Source organism: Dermacentor silvarum, chromosome 1 (genome assembly GCF_013339745.2).
Source record: "Dermacentor silvarum isolate Dsil-2018 chromosome 1, BIME_Dsil_1.4, whole genome shotgun sequence".
NCBI classification, from domain to species: domain Eukaryota; kingdom Metazoa; phylum Arthropoda; class Arachnida; order Ixodida; family Ixodidae; genus Dermacentor; species Dermacentor silvarum.
In genome coordinates, this window is record NC_051154.1 from 102,736,619 (window position 1) to 102,760,221 (window position 23,603).

Below are 23,603 nucleotides of genomic sequence, written 5' to 3' on the forward strand. Positions count from 1 at the left end.
TACGGCAATCCTTTTTTGCACAACCCGTCGTAACGAAATGTCCGTGCCGCCATGACGTCAACAACAGCGACATAATGCTTGCATAGAACACTTTTTGGTTGGGCCCGGAAGCTCTTCCCAGTTAAAAAAAGCAATTGACTCCAATTGGGAAATTCCAATTGGTACCAACAGGAAAATTTCCAGTCGTAAATTAGTACATAACTGGACCAATTGAACCCACTGGAACGTGACCAATTGGTTTTTCTTGGAGTGACCAATTGTACCCAATGGGTGCCAATTGGTTTGAAACCAATTGGTTGGAATGGCCAATTGCACTAATGGGCAATACCGGCAATATTGAAAAAAATAATTGACTCCAATTGCCTTTTACAATAGGAATCAACTGGGACCAATAGGAACCAATTGGAAAATCCTTCCTTCCAACTGGTTACGATTGGGTCAGAGGAGAAACCAATTGGAGTTGCCAATTGTAATGAACTGCATGGACCCACTTGGAACCGATTTGAAAATCCCTAGTTCCAACTAGTTATGATTGAGTCGAAGTGAAACCAATTGAGTCCAATTGGACTTGGTTCCAACCAAGTGGGAAATCATTACCTCCAATATTGGTTACATTTGAGTAAGGGATGCAACCAATTGAGTCCAATTGGACTTGCCAGTTTGAACTAGCTAGGCCCACCTTACATTCCCAACTACTAAGTCTAATTGGACTACCAATAGGAATAAACTAGCTAGAACGTAACCAACTGGGAAATCATACTTTCAATTTATGAACCCATTCAAGGAAACTGGAATGAGTTATAGCTATATATGCATGCCTATAAAGCTATAGCAAACCTGTTTCTGACAGCTGGAATCCTATTTAGGTTTGCTTTGTGGGGTATATATGTGTATTGGTATTGCCCGTTGGTGCAATTGGTCATTCCAACCAATTGGTTTCAAACCAATTGGTACCCATTGGGTAAAATTGGTCACTCCAAGAAAAACCTATTGGTTACGTTCCAGCTGGTCTAATTGGTCAATTATGTACTAATTTACGATTGGAAATTTTCCCATTCGTACCAATCGAAAATTTCCCAATTGGAGTCCATTGGTTTTTTTGACAGGGAATATACATATATACCCCACAAAGCAAACCTAAATAGGATTCCAGCTGTCAGAAACAGGTTTGCTATAGCCTTAGTACTCTATGCATATATAGCTATAACTCATTCCAGTTTCCTTGAATGGGTTCATAAACTGAAAGTATGATTTCCCAATTGGTTACGTTCTAGCTAGTTCATTCCTATTGGTAGTCCAATTAGACTCAGTTGGGAATGTAAGGTGGGCCTAGCTGGTTCAAAATGGCAAGTCCAATTGGACTTGAATGGTTCCATCCTGACTCAGTCGTAACTAATTGGAGGTAAGGATTTCCCAATGTGCCCAGTTGATTCCAATTGGCAAGTCCAATCGAACCTAAATGGTTTCACTTTGACTCAATCGTAACCTGTTGGAACTAGGGATTTTCCAATCGGTTCCAATTGGGTCCAGTTCGTTTCAATTGGCAACTCCAATTGGTTTCTCCTCTGATCCAATCGTAACCAGTTGTAAGTAAGCATTTTCCAATTGGTTCCTATTGGTCCCAGTTGATTCCTATTGGAAAAGCTAATTGGAGTCAATTGTTTTTTTTTTTGACTGGGTTAAGTTCCAGCAAATCGCTGCAGAGGACGAAAGCTGTGCTTTTATTCTGACAGATAGTACTAAGTTATTCTTTTTAGTTATTTACAGTAATATTAACTACGAACTCTGCTTTGTAGCTGTCGTGAATGCAAAATTATGTATAGCATCATCGATCTCTCACGTCATCTCTGCCTACGGCATCCAGCGATCCAGCTGTCCAGCGATCTGTCACGTACTCACGGCTTCTCTTTTTTTTTGAGCTAACAAAATTATTTCGTGCTATGATATCTCGTGTTATTTGTCTCATTGTCCTATCTTGTTTTGTCATTTTTTTTTTTTTTTTCAGTTAGCTTGGCCCGGGTTAGCTGGTACATGCTCTATGTACTGTCCATTTACATTAACCTGGCCGCCATCTTAGGTCTTTAGCACAGCAAGAACATGCATTAAAATAAAGTGTCAGACAACAGATGCCACTCGCTGTCTGAATCGGTGTAAGCGAAGCTTTAAAAGATTACTGCGCAAAATGGCACACCAGTGTAAGAAACGCGCAGTCAACTGTTTTCGGCGACAAGCCCGTCCCAAACGTAACTTGCTCAAAATAATAAAAGCCGTGACGGCGCACAAAGAGCAAAGATAAACAACATATTGATAATAGTAGTTATGCTGTGAAAACCGGTTACTGTCAAAAAGCAAACCATGTTGATGTGCTAATAATGTTTTAGAATATAGGCCCCCATAGCTTGGGGCCTCAAAGAGCTTTGCGGGTGTTAGCGTTGGGGCATGCAGGAGTGAAGAGTTTTAGAATAGGCGTTTTGCGTTTGCGGATAGCGTGTTGTGCTTGCAGCGTCACTACGGCATCAAAGAAAAGCTGTTATGAATAATAAAATAAAATATATCATTTTATGATAAGAAGAATAATTTAGATTTTCGTGTTTTCGTGTTTAATTACAATTTAGAACGTATTCTATTAGCAGGAAGCAACTTTTTGTGTTGCGCTTAGTTTTGAGTAACCAACTTTATTTACCTTCACCCAGCCAAGTCAATCCGTGTTAGGCCTACAAGCCATGAAATCGACAATTGAATTCGGTATCAGTGGCGTCTTATGAATCAGTCTTCATTACACATGTTAGTAGAGAGAAAGTGATAACCGCAATCACTTCTCCTAGCTTATGAACTTCACGCGTTATCACGAATCGAGCCCAGTTTGGTGCTCGGCTAGAGCCGTCGCTTCAATGGGTGCCGCCATATTTGTTGACGCAAAGCTTTTGGGGCAGCTTTTGGGGCTCCCGCTATGTCAATGAAATAGCGTGCCCTGACGCAAAACCCAACGGCTCGTGCACGCGCACACACACAGCCACGTGGCCGGCTCAGCCAGCTGAAATATAGCCTTGGAGATTTAAATTATGGGGTTTTGCCTGCCAAAACCATGATCTGATTATGAGGCACGCCGTAGTGGGGGACTCCGAAAATTTGGACCACCTGGGGTTCTTTAACGTGCACCTAAATCTAAGTACACGGGTGTTTCCGCATTTCGCCCACATCGATCGAGCCATGGCTGGGATTCGATCCCGCAACCTCAGCAGCCCAACACCATAGCCACTGAGCAACCACGCCGGGTCCTTCGAGATTTGCTTCTACCCAATCAAAGCCACCTCTGGAGCGTGGATTAGGGCACCACTTATAGCCCAAATAAAGCCAAGTCGCAGATTTTCAGTAGCCCAAATAATAGCCACATAGCCAACTCGTCCAAGTCAACACCAAAATTTTTTTCCTGTAGCCCAATTTGGCTATATATAGCCAAACCTGGCAACACTGCTTGGTTGGGCTCTCAAGCATGTTTTGAGTGAACAAAGCATGCATGCAGACTGTGATGAAGTGAGTGGCTGCCGCTTCCAGCATTAGCTTGACAGAGCGTCAGCGCCTTCCATGGCGGCATGCGGAAAGGACACATCGGCATCTCTGATAAGCGATAGCCATGCCACCGCAGTCCTTTCATTCTTTTTCTGCAGTTTCTTTTGCAGTCCTTTCATTGCCATTAGATTGAAATAATATACATACCTGAATCCTCTCCTTTTTCTTTTTCATGTGCTGCTGTATTACCATGGATAGTATTATATCTATCTTGTCTTTCAGGTGTTCACAGGTTGCTGGAGCACCAACCATGATTGCAGACCTGATAAATCATCCAGACTTCAGGAGCTTTGATCTTTCCTGCCTAAACAGAGGTGTGTGCATTTTTTTTTTCTTGTGACAGGCACGTGTTGCAGCACATTATTGTGCTATTGCATGTTGCAGGATCATTTATGGTATCTAGATTATTGTACAGGTTTGCAAAGAGTACAATGACTGCCTGTAAATTTATTTTCTTTCTCTTTTTTTTCTTTGCCATTCTCACAGTTGTAATGGGAGGCAATGTGGTGACAACAGAGATGAGAAGGTTGGCCAGGGAAAAGTTTAAAGCTAACATCTGGGTGAGTACGTACATAAGGTAGTTATAATAATCAGAATATAGTATATATGAAGCCCCTGTCAAAAAAAGCAATTGACTCCAATTGGTAAATTTCCAATTGGTACCAATTGGAAAATTTCCAATCGTAAATTAGTTTATAACTGGACCAATTGAACCAAATGGAACATGACCAATTGGTTTTTGTTGGAGTGACCAATTGTACCCAATGGGTGCCAATTGGTTTGAAACCAATTGGTTGGAATGACCAATTGCACCAATGGGCAATACCAATACACATATATACCCCACAAAGCAAACCTAAATAGGATTCCAGCTGTCAGAAACAGGTTTGCTATAGCCTTAGTACTGCATGCATATATAGCTATAACTCATTCCAGTTTCCTTGAATGTTTCCAGTTCCAGTTCCCAGTTCCAGTTCCTCCATTTTATTGAAGTTCTTCGTTATCTCCTTCATCTTCTCCGGTACTGGCGGCACTTCGTGCTTGTCTTGACGGCACTCCACATTCTCCGGAGCCTCCAACTTCATCCCACCTGGGATGGTATGGGATGATGTTCCCAATGGAGCTAGCTTTGATTGTTATCTCCACTCTCGTAATACACCACCTTGAGGATTCCTTGCTGGCTTGCCGTCTTGGTGACTATGTATGGACCATTAAATTGGCACTTGAGTCCGCTCAGTCTTTTCTTGACGAGTATGAAACTTCCAGGTTCAATCACAGGCAACTTACGATAGTGCCTGTTGTCGAAGTTTCTCTTCATTCCAAATTTATACAGGGGAACCTCGTTGCGACGATTCTGCGTAATACGTTTTTCAACATACTTTTTTTTTTCTTTTCTCGATAATACAATTTAGTTAGATATTATGTTAGATGATACGATTTTTGGATGATACGCTTTATTTTCCGGTTCCCATGAAGATTGTATCAATGAGATTCCACTGTACTTCATTTGCTGTTCGGCTGCCTTGGGGGCCTCTAGAAGAGTAACACGGCCGGCGATTCCTACTGATGATCTGCAGGAAGCCAAAGACTTGTTCCATTTGCAGAAAAGTACAGACTGCAGCCCAGCCCCTCCATGTAGGTGCTATTGTGGTGAGTCACTGCAGATTCCAAAGCACATTTCCACCTACCAGGGAAGGTAGGGTATAAATCCAAGTGCTACTTGAGGCCGCGAATTAACCTTTCTGCGGGTGCATTGCCTTCCGGGTGGCACGGTGACGAAAATATGGAGTGATGCCTCTCTGTTCTGCCCATTTTCTGAGTTTTTTGCTACGAAAAGCAGGTCTGTTATTGGAGACCAATACTTTAGTTGCCTTGAAGATGGCTCTTTCCATTAGGGCAATTACAAAGTTGGCATCCTCTTTATACATTTACTGCTGCCATTCTTGTACATTCATCAATGGCGATAAGGAAAGCCTCTGTCTTCCGCACCCCTTCCCCCTTCTTTCTGACTTCAGCAAAATCGAGGTGGATAACTTCAAATGGTACGCTCAAATATGTCGGAATAATCATTTCATTTCCTTTAGGTTTGTATTTGGCTTTGGCCATTTGACACAGGGGGCATGTGTGGTCATATTCGTGTGCATCTTCTTTCATACTTTCCCAGGTAAAGCGCTGGTTTATCTTCCTGAAGGTCTTTGTGAATTAGTCATGCCCACCCGATTTGGGCACTGTCGTGGTAGTCTCAAGATTCTTGGCCTGCATGTCTCTGGTATGTAAAACTTCTCGCCCTGTGATCGAATTTCCTCTGTGCCCTCCCAGATGTTGATGGCACACACTTTTTCTGTACTTGCTGCTGATGGAATATGCAGCCTCGATAATGCATCAGCTTCTGGCAGCTTGTCCCCTGGTCTGTGGGTCTGTTGAAATGTGAATTGCTGCAATTCGTTGAACCACCTCGCAATTGTAGCTTTGGGTTGCGAGAGATTTAGAAGATAGGTAAGTGCTTTGTTGTTCGTAAACAGCTTGAACTGTCAAACTTCAGAGTATGTTCAGAAATACCTTAACTCTTTCGCTACCATGGGGAAAATAGGTGTTTTTGTATGTTGTGGCAGATGTCCTTTTCTGAAGGAACTACTGCACTCAATATTTAATGTAATACATAAACAGAAAGCAAAATGATTCCACTTTTCACGCATAAAAGATTTATTAACGAGATTTATGTCATAAAAAAGATATAAATTGTTAAAATCAAGATTGTGCTATAAAATTGAACAAAGTTTGTAAAGGCACGCTTGTATCTACTAGGAAAAAAATGTTACGAAAATTATGAGATATACATGTTGTATTGCCGTCTATTAGGCACTATCTCTGAAAAAATCAAAATTTTTCATTGAACAGGTATTTTTCTACAAAAATTTAACTGCAAGCACTACGGTTGGGCGTGCCAGGCTGCAGCCACCGATGTTCCAGGCTGGTTTGTGTCCTCTGACTCGTCGCTATTCAATGTATCGATAAGATCAGCCGCAGAGGCAGCAGAATCGCGATACATATCTGCGATCTTCAGAAGCGTGCGCTCTGTTTTTGGAGCCGGACATTTTTGCGTTCTGCTTTGACGATCGCAAAACTTCGGAGCGCATTTAAAAATCACTGCGAACTGCTTAGAAAACAAAAATATAGTTTCTCCTGTTTCACCTCCGATAGCGTAGTGTGTTCGTGAGTGGCGCGGAAGTCTCGAAAGCGGCGTTTCAAACCATCGATAGCGGGCGGCCATTTTGTCGTTCTCCTTTAACGATCGCGAAACTTCGGAGCGCGTTTAAAAATCACCGCCTCGTGGGAAAAAAGTGAACTGCTTAGAAAACTAAAATATAGTTCTCCTCCTTCATGTCCGATAGCGCAGTATGTCCATGAGTGGCACGGAAGATCTCGAAAGTGGCATTTCAAACCATCGATAGAGTGCTAACCATGCCCAATTGACATGGTACGGAAAGAGTTAAAGCCAATACCACTGCAAGTGCTTACTTTTTTCATAGTAATGTAGTTTTCTTGCGCTTTCGGAAATGTGTATGAGTAATAACCCGCAGCTTTGAGTTGGCGCACTGGTTGCTGCGAGTCATCCCATTGGTAGAGGACAGCCCCAGTTCCGTGAAGTGATGCGTCTGTAAAGAACTCAGCGGAGACTGATAAAGCCATTCCTCCATTTTATTGAAGTTCTTCGTTCTCTCCTTCTCCTCCAGTACTCGTGCCACATTGTGCTCATCTTAATGGCACTCCACAATGGTTGTGGCCAAATGTTGCTGTATAGAACTGAATAAATTTTGCTGAAGTATGTAATATGGAAAAAACTATGTAAGAAAAAGAAAAGTGTCACATACACTTTAGTAATATGTTGCAAATGAAAGTAGCAACTGATCACATGCAGCTCAAAGACGCTGACACTGTGTGGAAATTTGCAGGTCTCATTGAGCCATACAGCATAGTGTGGAGACTGCTTTTAGCTATTTCCGAAAGTGTTTTGGCGCATTCAGTAAGCAGTTGCATGTGCTTTCGTTCATGTATTTAGTTTGGTTTGTTTGAAACAGTACTCGGTGCTTTCTGACGTATTTATTTACAGGTTGGCTATGGAGCTACAGAAACAACAACAGTAGCTACTCTGTTGACTGAGAGAGATCCTGAGAGTAAGCAGGAGACAACTGTTGGGAGACCAGTAGGCCATGTAGAGGTATGCTAGATGAAAAAATATGGTGCACTGTTTAAGAGAATATTTTGGCACAGGTTATGTTTCTGCCAACCAGTCCAAACTTGGGCTGGTTGGTTCATGATTACGAGAAGACAAAACAGCGCTGAACACCAGGACATCTGTGCTGTGCTGTCTGTGCTATCCCTTTGTCCTGTTGTTCAGCGCTGTTTCGTCTTCTCGTAATACAAATGGCTATCAGAATTTTTGCTAGGGAGACTGTCTGTCAAACCTTGATTTCAGCTTTTGAAACATATTGCTGTAGTGTTGGACTTTCCTCAGTTCACAAGCTGCATTATCAGTAATTCTTATTACTAAACAAGTTAGTTGATATTCAATTCAATAATTGCAGTGCAGTCTGACGGCACAAGACAAGAAGAACCAGATGGGTCGGGTGCTGGCTTGCCTGACCCACGTGTGTGTTTTATTAAAAGCAAATCACAAGCCGGCACCTTTCCTATATGGCCTCTCCTGTCCCAATTTGTCATACTCCACTGCAATTATCAGGCTGATCATTAATCTGCACTTGTGTGGTTTGCCAGTAAATTTGATGGACTACATGTGACTTACATGCATCCTGCCTGCCACATATAAAATTTGGTTTATTGTTAGTCAGGGCTAGTGTTATCTTTTTATTGCGATAGCAATTATATGGACACTTCAACCGGATTTCTGCCGTCGTCGTCGCCGTCGCCGTGAGGTGTGCTACAGGTGTGTCCCTTCGCACGCGCTGCCCACGGGAAGCGCTTCTCATCAACACCACCGTTTCACATGCGCCTTCTCGTGGTCATCGAGTCTCTCTTCATGTCGGTCTACTTACGCCGCAGCACACCTGCTTACTTAATCAGCTCATGTTTACTACAATTCATATTGCTACCAAAGCCGCTCACCTTACTTCGTATGACATTGCTGTGTTGTTATCGCATTCATTGCTTCGCCCTTAGGGCGAAACTGTGACATTTTGTTTGAACTATATTTTGAGGCTCTGGTCTCACTACTGTTGAGTGAAAGCTACACCGGATTTAGGCATTGCAGTTTGCAAAAAAAGTGTTTACTTTGTAATTGTACAACTGACTTATGTTAAATAAATTTTCAAATTTCAAAGCCTTATGCTACAACTGGCCTCACTCTGTCGACTTGCAATCACAATGCAGGTAAAGATTGCAGATCCTGTCACAGGCAGGGAAACTGCCATCAATGAACCTGGAGATGTGTGGATTCGAGGTCATAATGTCTTTATTGGCTACTACAATGACGAAGAAAAGACTAAACAAGTCAAAGGACCTTCTGGATGGTACAAGACTGGGTATGCTGCGCCATTTTTTTTTATATAGCTGGGCATCTGAAAATAGAAAGCTGAGTCTACGTGATCCCCAACAATAACTAAGCCTGCAAATATTTTTTGTAATTTGTACCTTGCACTTTCAGTTGTATTTTCTTCTATTGCCTAAATGTTTAATTAGTCATTAAATAGTGAGTTGTCAAATCTAAATCAACAGCACTTTTATCATTGACTAGCAACTGAAGAAATTTAAAAGTAATTGAAAATTAGAAAGTCGCAACTATTTTTGTGGTACTTCTCTTGACTGAGGAAAAAAACATGAAAAGCATAGGGGAGATTTCACTCCTGCGTCATGGCACACTGGAACAAGATGCATCCAATAATTAATTTTTAAATGAGGCACAAAGTCAGAAAAAAAAACAGTGTTTAGATGTAGTCAGATAAGTAAATGCATGTACTATTTTTGCAGATGTGAACCATACTTTCTTAGGCATTTATCATGGTACAGCACCAAGTTTTGTGTAACAATGTCATGCTAATCTGGTATTAGTGCCTATAACCAGGATACCACCTCGGCCTGGACTGCAGCATCACTGGCAAACCATTGTCCAGCTAGAAACCCCTTGAGTTTCTTTGAGCCAGGGAACACTGTGCGTGATGCGCTTGCATTGGCATGAGTTTGCCATAGGAGCAGTTTTCATTTTGTGATGCGAAACTGAAGGTGGCGGTTATGGTACCAACTCGTGCCAAATGTCAAGTTGGTGGCATAATCTAGTTTCTGCACACTAAGAAGCTGATTATAGCAGAAATCCACCAACATTGTGCGTAGTCTATGTGGACCAAACATCACGAGTGATGGGATGGTAAGGCATGGTGCAGGCATTTCATTGCAGGGGGGCCAGTGCATTGTGCACAATGAAGACCATGGTGGCCAGCTCTCACTTATGGCATAAATGATGGAAAGTGTGCACCAACCAATTTTTAGAAATCAACGCTTCACAATTTCTAGATATGTCAAAATCAGCTGCTCTCTGCCGTGTGAGAGTGTCACGATCTTGGGGCAAGGCAATATTTTGTCAGTGATGCTGCGATTCATGTTGTCGCAAATAGGTTTGAAGAATTGTGAACTCAAGAAAACGACCAAGAGCCGAAAGCCAGACTTTAAGAGCAGAGCGCGACTGCATAGTCCAGGGGCCACCTCGAAACCTCCACACCGACGAGGACAGCAGGAAACTGTCACAGGCGTCAACCACGGGGGCACGAGCAGGCACGAGCAGGCACGAGAGAGCGAACAGTCAGGGATCGAGCCAAGACACATGGCAGCTCCTGCCCAAAGGACCGACTACCCGTTGCATGTTCCTTTCCCTTCTTTTGTACCCTTTTCTTCAAGGGGTTGCACCAACCTTGCGGGGGATGAAGGCAATAACCTTCTGGGGAGGGGTTGGTCATCTAGTCACACCACTGCTTATATTTATTTTATCTTTAAGCACATAGGTGGCACATGCTATGTTACAACGCAAAGGTGACATCCTGGTTTCAGTCACTGGCACCAGATTAGCATGACACCGGTATACAAAACTTAGCGCTGCACTACAAGAAACTGCTAGAAAAGGATGGTTCACATCTGTAAAAATGGTCTGTGCATCACTCTATCTGGCAATATAAATATTTTGTTTGTTTTTTTCGATTTTGAGCGTCATTCAAATATTAATTGAAACTTATTTTCTTGACGCCCCTAATAGCAGCTGTATGTACCTGTTCACTGTACACAATTTTTTTTAGGTGATCACACTATTCATTGTGTATTGTGCTCTTTCTTTATAGCGTAGTGAAAATACACACACACACATATTGGTTGTTTGAGTGGTAACATACAAGTTAGTATGTTAATTACATGTTTTACTAAATAACTTTCAAATTAATTTAGTGTGTATATTGAAATAGGGAAATTGAAGCCTTTTCTTGTGTTCACGCCTTTCAGTGTGCCACTTAATAGGAATTCTGAGACTAGCACTAGTTTGTAGACGACCATCCCCAAACTTATGGCAAGGTGAATCTGCTCATCATTTTCCCTAAAACCCTTCTTTAGCCAATGTGAGACAAAGCTATTTGGAACACCAATCTGTTTCGTAGCTGATTTTGGGGATGAAGTCATGTCAAAACTGGTGCTATTGTCAGAGTTACTACTGAGTGGACATGTTTTGGCCATGGTTTTGATTCTGCAATTGCAATATGGAAGCTTAAGTGATTTATTAAAAAGTTTATTAGCAAAAATTATTATTTTATGTCATATCTCTTGCATTTAATGACTTAAGACGGTCGCTGCTGAAACACCTTGTATATTGACTCTCTGGATTTTCGATCTTATCGCACTTGAACTTTATACTGAACCTAGGCTTTTCCTAGCACATGTTGTTGTGCTGATGGAGGAAAGATAACATTTTGCTATGTGAGCAAGTGACGCGGCTTCGGTTTTGCACACTGTATGACGCAATTGATTGGGTGTTATGTTCAATTAAAGGGGCTCTCAATTAGTTCGAACTCTGTTTTATTCTAATAAATTTGTGGTCCCCTTGGAGTTGGATGCATTTTTCTTAGAATGGGGCATCCAACTCCAAGGGGACCATAAATTTATTTGAATAAAACGGAGTTCGAACTAATCGAGAGCCCCTTTGAACATAGCACCCAATCAATTGCGTCATACAGCGTGCAAAACTGAAGCCATGTCACTTGCTCACGTAGCAAAATCTTATCTTTCCTCCATCAGCACAACAACCATGAAGGAAGAAGAAAAGCCAGAATAGAGATTCTCCAAAAAACCTATGGCCCAAATCCGAACACACGATACACTGATGCAGCGAAATATACAGGAATTCCGGCCCACGCGATCAGTGTCGTCGACAGCAAGAGCAAAGAGAGAACGGCCGCTAGCATCTTAACAAGAGCGATAGATACAGCAGAAGAAACAGCAATAGCCTTGGCAATCTCAACCTGTGGGGAGGGAGCAATAATTCTCACAGATTCACAAGCAGCTTGCCGGAATTTTCAGAAAGGAAGAATCTCCAGGCAAGCTCTACAAATCCTCACAGAAACGGCAAAGAAGAACCTACCGGAAACATACATAGTTTGGACTCCGGGGCACGAGTCCCTATTGGGGAATGAGGCAGCCGACGCCTCCGCCCGAGCTCACGTTCACCGGGCTTTCTCAGCCAACGAGACTGAATAAGTCTCGAAAAAGTACAGCGACATTCTGCAACACTACAGGCTAGACAGAACTTACCCGCTACTTCACCCCAGCCTAACTAGGGAAGAGGCAGTAATCCTCAGGAAACTGCAAATGAACAGCTACATCCACGGTATTCTATTGCACTGAATCTCGCCTACCTGGCATTCATACCTCTGCACGTATTGTGATGTCCCAGACACCCTATGCCATATGGTATGGGGATGTGTCCGAAAAGATGGCAACATAGACACTCACACACTAACTGCGGAGCAGTGGGAGGCCAAGCTGCCAGACCCGGACTCAAAGAGACAGCGCAGCCTCATTGAACGGGCACGGGAGATGGTCATGGCCCGCGGCTACCTGGAATAAGGAGGCCGCCCACCTAGGGCGCAGACTGCGTTTGCTCATAATAAAAGTTTATTCTCTCTCTCTCTCTCTCTCCCCTTGGAGTTTGAATTAACGAAATTCCACATTCATTTCGCTTTGGCACATCGGATACATTGGAATTTGTCATGTCAGAAGCTATTAGGATTGCAATTTTGTAAATTGGAAAATTGGCATGGAGTGCACTCAGAAAGCACTACGTTTCCCATTATGATGCAGCACCTATATTGTACAGTTAAAAGGTTAATTACATTGAATGTTCACTAATTAGTTGTCTAACTACAAATTTTTCAGCAAATTATATGTACAGCAATACGGCTTAAGTTATCCCGAAGTAATCACTCAAATATCTCGCCTGTCATATCTTTAGGAATTATTGGTCACGTTAGCTTAAACATCCCTACATTAACAGAGACACAGAGTCATGTTTGACCAAATGCCATTATTTTTTTGTTCACCATGTTATTCGTGGCGATTAGGTGTGAATTTGAAAAAATACTTTTTTTTCATGATGGGGCTATAGAATTCAATGCAGGCATCTTTGAGATTGATTTTTTTCTGCATCTGTTATAGGCGGTAATTCTTTTATCACCATGTGTATTGATGATTTTCATGGTATACAGAGACTTGGGCAAGATGGATGAAGATGGCTACCTGAGTATCATTGGACGTCTGAAGGATATGGTCATCAGAGGAGGAGAGAACATTTATCCACTTGAGATTGAAGAAGTTCTCGGTACCCACCCTGCTGTTGATGAATGCCATGTATGATGTTTTTATTTTCATCACTTTGAATCTTCAGTGTTTTGTACATGCAACATTTACATTGGTGTGAAACATGGCAGGTAATTGGAGTGCCAGATTTGCGGATGGGTGAAGAACTTTGTGCCTGGGTGTTACTTAAGCCAGAATCCAAGGTAACTGATGCTGAGCTTCAGCAGTACTGCAAAGGCAAGGTATGTGCGCACATCAGCTTTGCTTCTCCTACTGTCATAGTTGTTTTCTGGATGCAATAATTGCTTTTCCCCTGTGTTCAGAAGCAGTGTTGAGAAATTAAAATTTTTTTGTGGAGAGCTTTTAATGACAATTTTTGTAGGGTAGATCCTTCACTTGACATGTACCCAGCAAAAATATCTGTAGCCTTCTGCTTTTAAGTGTCATAATGAAGGCAGCTATTGGTTGTAAAACAATGCCTAACCTTGTTTTTAGATGTGAATGAATCACATGCACAGTTTTTTTTTTTTTTTGGGGGGGGGGGGGGATGGAAATGAATCACATAATGTTTTACATGAATAGCAGGGAAGGTCCTGTCAGTGTGTTCCAGAACAACACATTTTGCTTATATACATCTCAGCTCATTTTTATCAGAGCAACCGTACATCTGATCCTTGCACATTATTCTTCAACAGTGTAGAAGTGGTGCCCATTCAGGTGACATTTGCAAGCTTGTTTTCTTTCTCTGCTGTGTAGTGTTTGCAGCTGAACAATGTTTTCTTGGAAGTAATATCATGTTTGCACAAATGTAATGCAATTTCTAAATTTTCTCATGTAATTACCAGCATCAGAAAGCACCTCACATTATATCTGGAAGCATAGTCAGACTATGATCCCAGTCAAAAAACGCAAATAACTCCAATTGGGAAATTTCCAATTGGTACCATTTGGAAATTTTCCAATCGTAAATTAGTACATAACTGGACCAATTGAACCAATTGAACATGACCAATTGGTTTTTGTTAGAGTGACCAATTGTACCCAATGGGTACCAATTGGTTGGAATGGCCAATTTCACCAGTGGGCAATACCTATATATATATATATATATATATATATATATATATATATATATACACCACAAAGCAAGCCTAAATAGGATTCCAGCTGTCAGAAACAGGTTCGCTATAGCCTTAGTACTGCATGCATATATAGCTATAACTCATTCCAGTTTCCTTGAATGGGTTCATAAACTGAAAGTATGATTTCCCAGTTGGTTACGTTTTAGCAAGTTTATTCCTATTGGTAGTCCAATTAGACTCAGTTGGGAATGTAAGGTGGGCCTAACTGGTTCAAACTGGCAAGTTCAATTGGACTCAATTGGTTCCATCCCTGACTCAATCGTAACCAATTGGAGTAAGGATTTCCCACTGGGCCCAGTTGATTCCAAATGGTAAGTCCAATCGGACTTAATTGGTTTCACTTTGACTCAATCGTAACCAGTTGGATTTCCAATTGGGTCCAGTTCATTTCAATTGGCAACTATAATGATTTCTCCTCTGATTCAATCGTAACTGGTTGTAAGTGAGCATTTTCCAATTGGTTCCTATTGGTCCCAGTTAATTCCTATTGGAAAATCTAATTGGAGCCAATTGTGCTTTTTTTTTTTTGACTGGGATGTGAAATTCCTTCAGTTTCACTTTTGAAAATCCGGTGAGCTGAGCTACTACACAAAGAGGTCTTGCAAGAAACATATCCTCTCAATGTCTCAAGGAGAATACACATGTCCATGTACAGAACATGGATCTTTGAGGAAGCAAGAGCATGATGAGGCTATAGTTAAACTCTATTTTAGTTAATGTTGCAGTAAGAGGTTGATTACCAGAAAATAAAATGAAGCTCAAAGTTTCATTCTTGAATTTTGCACTGAAACCCCAAAGTCGGTAGGTTAGTGTGAGATGGATATAAATTTTTTCTTTTTTTTTCTTTTTATATTTGGGTTATTGTGGCTCAGTAAAAGTTCTTGAAGCTTGCCAAGTTCAGTCTCTGGCTGCTTTAGAATACAATGCAGTTGAGCTTTACCGATAAAAAATTAACTAGGCCCAAACAGATGCCATCAAAATCCATGGCTTCATGGCTAGATGGTGCGGGAACCTCAAAGCGGTGTCATCACTCGACTTTTGTTTTTGCATCTTCTCTAGCTTACTAAGGCTCTGCTCATGGTAAGGGTCGCTTTTTTGGCATTCTAAAAGGGTAGTTTACAAATACAGGTCAGATAATTTTTCTCTTAAGTATCTCTTTAAAGGTTAAAGCAACAATTTTATGAAAAGTGGAATGTGTCTGGTTTCAAGGGACATCTCACAAATATTTTTAAATATGCCTTGTATTAATGGAATTATTGGAAATCATATGCTGCTGCCTCACTCTTGTGGCCTTCTGCTCCTTTTTGTTGTTCCTACTGCATTTGAAGCTATGCATTCCACCCACACACAACAATGCCCACCATGCTGTGCCCTCATTGCGTCAAGCTTTTGTATTGGCATAAAGTCAATATTGTTTTCTACAACGCTATATTGTATTGCCCATCTCAGAGAGCATATTTTAGGGAGTTTTAGTATAGTGGAAAAACAGCAAACGCAAGGATTTAGCATTAGCGTTGTGTGCTGCAAGCTGTGCATGCGCAGGAACGTTAACGTAGCCAGAACTCTTACGTATGTACACTATTTCCGGAATATAGCGTTCAACCCTAACGCACTCAAGAAATTTCGTACGTAGGGCAAGATGGCAGCGCCTGTTGAAGCGAGAGCCGTCCACTTCGAATCTATCGAGTCATCGGCCTGCACTGTTCGGCTCATTCGTTCCCCACTAAAGCTCGTGTTTGCTTTATATTTGTGTGATGATGCTTCGACAGCGGCGTACAGGTTACAAATGGGCGTTGTTTTCGATATACATTCTCGGATTAGCGGCGAAGTAGGCTTAACGAGAGGGTTTGCTCATGTTTGCTGTATCCGCCTCGAGATGGCGCCCAAGTGTATTTGTGTTGGCGTTAGCGTTTTGCTCCATTCCGCTATTCTAAAACACTACCTTGTACCGCGCAGTGCAGCCTTTCTTTGCATTAGCGTTGGGTCGCACGCTAACGCTAACGTAAGTATTTTCCGCAATATTAAAACTCCCTATTATAGTGTGGTGTTACAGTCGACTTCCGTTAATTTACCCTGATGGGACCAACAAAACTGATTGAATTATCCAGCGGGTTGAATTAAACAAGATGCACAAAAAAATGCCAATACCAACCACTGATTCATTTGGCAGTATTTGCCCGATTTTAACACGCCATCGAGTCAAACGCCTGCCAACTTTCTGTGTCCAAAGTTGTAAACTAATGTAGAAATGATGTTACAGCTCCTAAACTAAGGAGAAATCCAACGGAAGACTTCCGCAGTGGCTATGGTGTTGTGCTGCTGAGCTCAAGGTCTAATGCAGGTTTGATCCCGGCCGTGACGGCCACATTCTGATGGGGATTGAATGCAAAAACGCTCATGTACTGTGCATTGGGGGCACATTAACAAGCCCCATGTGGTCAAAGTTAATCCGGAGCTCCCCCTATAGCATGCCTCATAATCAGATTGTGGTTTTGGCTCCTAAAAACCCAGCATTTAATTCATTTCTAGTGGGGGGGGGGGGGGGGGGGGCTGGGCTTTAAAAAGTCAAACGAAAGAGCAGGCAGTCTTTCAATGAGGTTGTGGGTTCCAAGCTTCATCTAGGATGATCGGATGTTCATGACAGTATCATCTAGCAGATACAGAAGTTGCATCTAGCAAATACGGAATATGAAAAAAAGTGCTGCAGGCCCCTTTAAAAAGACAGCAAAGGTAACCATTGAATCAATCTAGATTTTTGGATTGCCCTTTTAGAATCTTTGCAATGTTTGTTTTAAGCCAGAGCTCTTAGTTGTAAAGAAAATAGTAACTGAATGGCTTGCACAATTTCGCGATTTAATCATCCTTAACAAATGCAACCTGTTTTCTAGCTGTGCCTTGAAGTCTTGAATTTCACGTGAAGCTTTACCAGGTGCTACTACCCACTGTATATAAATTAATGTTCTCTGCACATTTTTTCATGGTCTGCTGCAGAAGCATGACTCATTTCTATTGTCCACCACACCCACACCACAAGATAGGTTGCATGTACTGCCACATGGCAAAGAATGAATACAGCTTGAGGAATTGTATGGCCTCCAAGATTGGCACCAGTCAGGCTAATGTCCCCTTTCCACAGCTTCCTACGAGGTGACATTTTAGCCATAGCTTGGTGATTAGCATACGCAGTTGCTGATCTGTTGCCACCACAATTCAAAGGTGATGCCGCTAGCAATCATCATCATCATCGGCACATATGTGTAGGTGATAACCTCTTTATAATCGCACCATGTCTAGAAATAGCCAAGAAAGAGAACAGGCTCTTGTATAATAGTCTATGTGGATATTAGCAGTACATACAATATTATAAACCAGGAGGTTTTATGGAACTTGTTAGATGTGAAGGCCTCGAGTATAGAAGTGGCAAAGGAAATATACCAGAATAATACAGTTCATTTAACATAAGGACTAACTTGAGATGCAACAGTAGATACCCAGAAGGGTCCACATCAGGGTTTCCTATTATCACTGCTCCTTTTTATGATATGCATCCTAATCCCAGAAATGAGGCTAAAAAGGCAAGTAAGTTGTATTATACTAAGTATTTCATATAAATAAGAGGGTGTGTTGATAGAGCAGCATCTTTTGGGATTTGATGCATGCAGACGACTTAGTTTGTTGGCGGATAGCTAGGAAAATATTCTGATTTTGGGGTCGTATGTTAAAAGAATTCTCTTCCTCCCATTCGCAAATCAGTTTTACTTAAGCCCACAAAGTGGAGGAAAATTGATGAAAGGGGAAATTGTCATCCACCTAACTGTAGCACAAAGCTACTAACGAAACGTGCTACGGGTTTCTCAAAAAGAGAGCTTCGCAGTTGAAAAATAATTTGTGCTGGTCCAGTAATTGAACTCGGGACCAACACCTTTCCAGGGCGGTCGCAGTACAATCTGAGCTAAACAGGAAACTAGTTGATCGCAGAGTAAGTCTGAATTAATCGACAAATTGAAGCTACTGGACACTGAGTATGGTAAATCAGTTCTGCGGAAGCCTGCAAGGTGGAGGAAGTTTCATGATAGGGAGAATTGGCATTCACTCAACTGTTACACAGACCCAATCTAGTCCGTGCTCTACCGAATCTCCGATCCTCGTCTGGGGCTTGTAGGTGCGATTGATAACTCCAGAGCACTCACCTTGCATGACTATAAGTTTCAACAGCATAAAGGCAAGGGGTGAACACAACAGAAACACACTTTTCCCGAAACAAGGTTTATCACGTGCCAGTGGACTTTCTAAATGCTGGGAAAAGAGGGCTAGTAGATGTTTACTTGGGTTTGATAAACAAGGGTAAATAATGAAACTAGGGAAGGCCAGAGGCCTGTGATTCTCCCTTGGTTATGGTTGGCAGTTGTTTCTCGGCGCTCGCTGGATCCCACTGATGTCAACATCCCCTGCCCAGCTCTCTCTCGTAACCCAATCAGCACGGGACTCTGCTCCCACTTGACAGTCTATGTTTGCCGTCGGTTGGCAAGGAGATCGTGCTGCTGGTGGAAGCTGCCTGGCTCCCTGCACAAGAAAAGCAGAAGAGGGCATGTGTTCTCATTGTTTGTGGCACATGCGTGAGAGTGAGAAAATACAATTCTATAATTCCCACATCATTATAAAATATGGTCCCTGGTTGACATTTTTAGAGAGGAGGCTGAAGCTTTAGGATTTCTGTTTAGTGTACATAAATGGTGGAACACTCCGTGGGGAAGTGCTTTAGAGTGCCCTCTGTGTAACTTTCTTCCAATAAGGACTGCTGAGGGACCCTAAGGTACAACAGCCCAGTCCTCTATCACAATGTGCACCTGCATTGCTTCATTTGCGCAAGCACACCCTTTGTGCACACACATCTTACCCCTCAAGGCAGAGCACCACAGCCTTGTTAAAATGTCTTACCATATATATCAGGGTGCATGATCTATTGTTGACACACCAGTATCAGTGTTTGACAATTTGTAAAATTTGATTTCTTTTCTTCCTTGCAGCTTAGCCACTTCAAGATTCCAAAGTATTTCCTTTATGAGAAAGATTATCCAAAGACAGCTATAGGAAAAGCACAGAAAAACAGAATGCGGGAAGCAGCAGCAAAGAAGTTGGGTCTGTGAGCAGGAAGAACTCAGTGATGATGGACTTTACCACCTTGAACACCTTTTGGCTTCTGGTTCTTGTTGGCCTCTCACACCTGAGCCTGTGGATGATAATAAGAAGAGTCATTTCTTGCTTCAGGAGTGGTGTAAGCATTGGCAGCATGCATTTGTCGGCTTTTTCAGAGGCAGTACAGCAAGTAAAGGCATCATGGTATATAGTGATAAACTATATTGGAACTTATGTGTCATGCTTGTTGTAAAAGCAGTCAAATGTGGTGGTGGCCTGTAGAGCAGGTGATATTATGGTGTGCTTATATTTGCTCAGATATCCTACACTTGTTAAATGACAAGGATACAGTCTCTTTCAAAAAGAGGCAATTGTCCTATGTGCTGTAGGACCCCTCCACAAAATGTGTACTGTTTCTCAGGAACACACTGAGGAGCTGTACAGTCTGTTTCAAACTTAGGGGAAAACTCGGAGCGCATTGCATCATGATGCGGCGAGCGCTGGAGTCAGGTGCCGGCAGCAGCTTGCGCAGGTGCAGACGCTCGAGGCATGGAATCTTGAATTGCGTCGACTGCTACGGCGGCGCGCGCTGGCTACATGGTCGGGAAGTGTGCTACTGTCAAGGGCAGTGCACGGATTTCATCGTTACTGCGGGAATGGAGTCGATATTCTTAACTAAATGTTGTGCGACGCCAACCTCTGAGCCTTCATTGGCGATAATGGGGTTCTGCAAACTTCTTTTGACAGCATCCTTTGTTTGTTCTTTCGAAAGGCCAAGGTACTGAGTGCATGCATGTATATTGCTTCACTCTGTGTGCTACCGTAATAAGCAGCGTCAAGAAAGAGATGCCAAAATGTGCGCGCAACATGCTCGGTCTTTATTTGATGCAAAAGGAAAACAAAGCACTCAACAATAATAACTATGCGGGTCAAACACAATGAAACAAACAGATAAGAATAAAGGAATGCTTTAGGTTAAGACATTGAGCTGGAAGTGATTCTTCTCGACAATAGTTCATTAAACCAGACAGGTGTTCGTGTCTGACCCGCATAGTGCTTTGTTTTCCTTTCACGTCAAATAAAGACTGAGCACGTTGCGCGCACATTTTGGTGTCTCTTTGTTGTCGCTGCTTATTATGGTAGCACACACACTGAAGAAATATTTGTGCACACACTCAGTACCCTGGCCTTTCAAAAGAACAAATGATGGATGGTGTCAAAAGAAGCTTGCAGAACCCCATTATCGCCAATGAAGGCTCAGAGGTTGGCGTCGCACAATGTTTAGTTAAGAATATCGGCTCAGTTACCGCAGTAACAATGAAATCCGTGCACTACCCTTGACAGTAGCACACTTACCGACCATGCAGCCAGCGCGCGCCACTGTAGCAGTCGACGCGGTTCAAGATTCCGCGCCTCGAGCGTCTGCACCTGCGCGAGCTGCTGCCAGTACCCGACTCGAGCACTCGCCGCATCGGCATGAAATGCACTCCGAGTTTTCCCCTGAATGCAAAATGGAGTTTATCCAGCAGATTGCTCAAGTTGCAATTGTTCAAGTGACATTGTTTGCAGGTCACGAGTGATACGAGCATTTAATGTGTGTATTGTGCTATGTAAAAGAGGCCGTGAACACTACTTGTTTATCCTCTTTCAGTGTGTATCGAAAGTCTGAATAGACTGGCAGTTTGATAACCGAGCTGAAATGTAGTAGCCGTTACGTGTGCCTCTCTCCCCGTTTTTTTTTTTTTTTTTTTTTCGTGAAGCACAAATTTTGTGATAAAACATGAAAGTTCTGTTTTTATTGTGCTTTGTATATGGACGTTTGTTTAAATGAATTAGTCAAAACTCAAATCATGTTTTATTCACAGATAATTGGTCCACTTATCTGTACACAAAATAAAAAGAGCTGAAGCTTTGTTAATTTTCTTTTTTTTTTTGGTGTGATGTTCTGTTCAGGTAAATGTAGCCGCACACCTGTGTCCTTGTCTTACCATGCCAACTTTTACTGAGCTAAGTTATATCGTCATGTCCTTGGACACCTGCAATATTGTGTATTTTGTCTTTGGCAATTCTGTTCATCTTTACAACACATTTTCTGGTAGTGCTCGATTTTTAGTTGTTGTTATCCAATATGTTGAGTTGGGGTGTGTGTGTGTGTGTGTGTGTGTGAGAGAAAGAATGTTGTGCATAAAATGCCGAGGTTTTTTCTTAGCTGTGCTGGGAATCATCTGAAGTGACTTCATGGGCTATAATGCATGTTATGGTACACTTTGTCTTCTTTAACCTAGAGCCACATCTTGAATTGTACTGTGCCTTCTGCTTAATCTCATCTCAGTCATCTTGTTCCAAACTGAGTGTGTTAAGATGGCAATCACACATGCCATATTCACATGACTATAGCATACATCATTTCTCATAAATTTCCAGACTAAAAGTTTAGATTGGAATTAATAGCACTCAAGGAAGTTTCAAAACAGACTGTCCTATGATTAAAATATTTTATTTTTGTTTTGTTCGATGCATTGGGCTTCATCTTTGAACAAACAAGCATTGAATGGAGGAAGCAGGCCCTATATTATTACCTTTGTGTTCACTCTATGCAAAAATAGGCTATGTATAATGATGAAATTGTCTAAATCATGCAAAAGATGATTTCTAGGAAATCTGGCATAAAACTATTTTGCTGATAATGTGATGGTGATGTGCACTTCCTGCAATTTGTACATGATTTTCTTCAGCCACAAATATTTGTATTCATTTTCATTGGATACATGGTACATAATATAAGCACTTCTGCGGTCTCCTATTTATCTGCCTCATTCGTCTCGCACTACAAACCTATGAAAATGTAATACCAACATGGCCAAGTCTCTGTTCTTATCAAATGCATGACTTGCAGTCAACATAGTTGCAGTGGCTGGATGCAATGCACAACGCGATCATCTATATTAAAATCGTGTAGCGGATTCAAAACAGAAGGACACATGGTCAAAAATGATTGACATACAGAAATTTGGTGCATTATAGCCATGATGGCTGCTGCGCCATTAAACCATACATGCCAACTCCCAAATTTTTCAGTAAGTTTACAAATGGGGCTTTTTTTTACGATTTTATTAATGTTGTGTCCAGTTTTATGAAAACTAAGTTCTGTTCACGAAAATTCTTTAAGGGAGGACGCGGCTTTCGCATCGCGAAAAATGGCTAAAAAATCGATTTTTTGAAAATCACATTTTCCGTTTCTGTAACTCTTACTCTATCTGATTCCGAAATATCATCACTGAAAACCAAGTAGAAGTGCTCTAAAAAAATTGTTGTATCAGTCAAGGTGCCAAAAATTGCATGGAAATCGCGAAAGAACAGCGTTTTTCAAGCCACGATATCTCTGGAACGGCACAGCCGAGCGCTGCCATCTTGGTCTCGTTGGAAAGCGCATTTCTCCGTCTTCAAATCTGCCGCTTCAGCGATCTCCTCCATACAGAAACAAGCACACAAAAAGCAAATGATTGAAGGTCGTGCCGGAGCCACCGATTGGCCGCGCCCGCCACGTGACTCCAGCGCGGTTCGCCATTGGTCCGGTGCTTGCTCCGTGATGGCGTCGGCTGCTCCACAGTCGTGGACATGGAGGGCCTTCCTCCATGGTCGTGGAGCAGACGACGCCATCAGACGACGAGGAGGTCGTGGTCTGCTCCGCTTGTTGCGGTCGCCTCGCTAGCTCCGGACAGTTTCCGTAATCTCGACTAGTGTTAAGCGGGCGCTACGCGGACATCGCAGTAGCGTGGCCGATCCCGCTTTTTGTGGACGTCTCAGACCCGCGGCTAAGCATTCCGAGCATCGGTGACGCGGACTTCGCGACCGAGCTTCGGGCACGGAATGTTCGGACACGCGGCTAAGCCTTTCGCGCGTAGGCGTCTCCGA

General features: G+C 42.3%; 1 protein-coding gene across 3 annotated transcripts in view; it reads left to right on the top strand.

Moving 5' to 3' along the window:
• The window catches only part of LOC119434046 (putative acyl-CoA synthetase YngI), a 115,416-nt gene extending 93,975 nt beyond the window's left edge, over positions 1–21,441 (top strand). For all 3 annotated transcript variants that reach the window (XM_037701355.2, XM_049671740.1, XM_049671741.1), the window contains exons 10-16: positions 3,793–3,884; positions 4,057–4,130; positions 7,682–7,789; positions 8,959–9,110; positions 13,320–13,461; positions 13,542–13,652; positions 19,580–21,441. In XM_037701355.2, coding sequence (XP_037557283.1) covers positions 3,793–3,884; positions 4,057–4,130; positions 7,682–7,789; positions 8,959–9,110; positions 13,320–13,461; positions 13,542–13,652; positions 19,580–19,699 — 799 coding nt within the window. In that variant the 3' untranslated portion in view covers positions 19,700–21,441. The remainder of the gene's footprint in view (positions 1–3,792; positions 3,885–4,056; positions 4,131–7,681; positions 7,790–8,958; positions 9,111–13,319; positions 13,462–13,541; positions 13,653–19,579) is intronic.
• Positions 21,442–23,603: the final 2,162 nt, after the last annotated feature.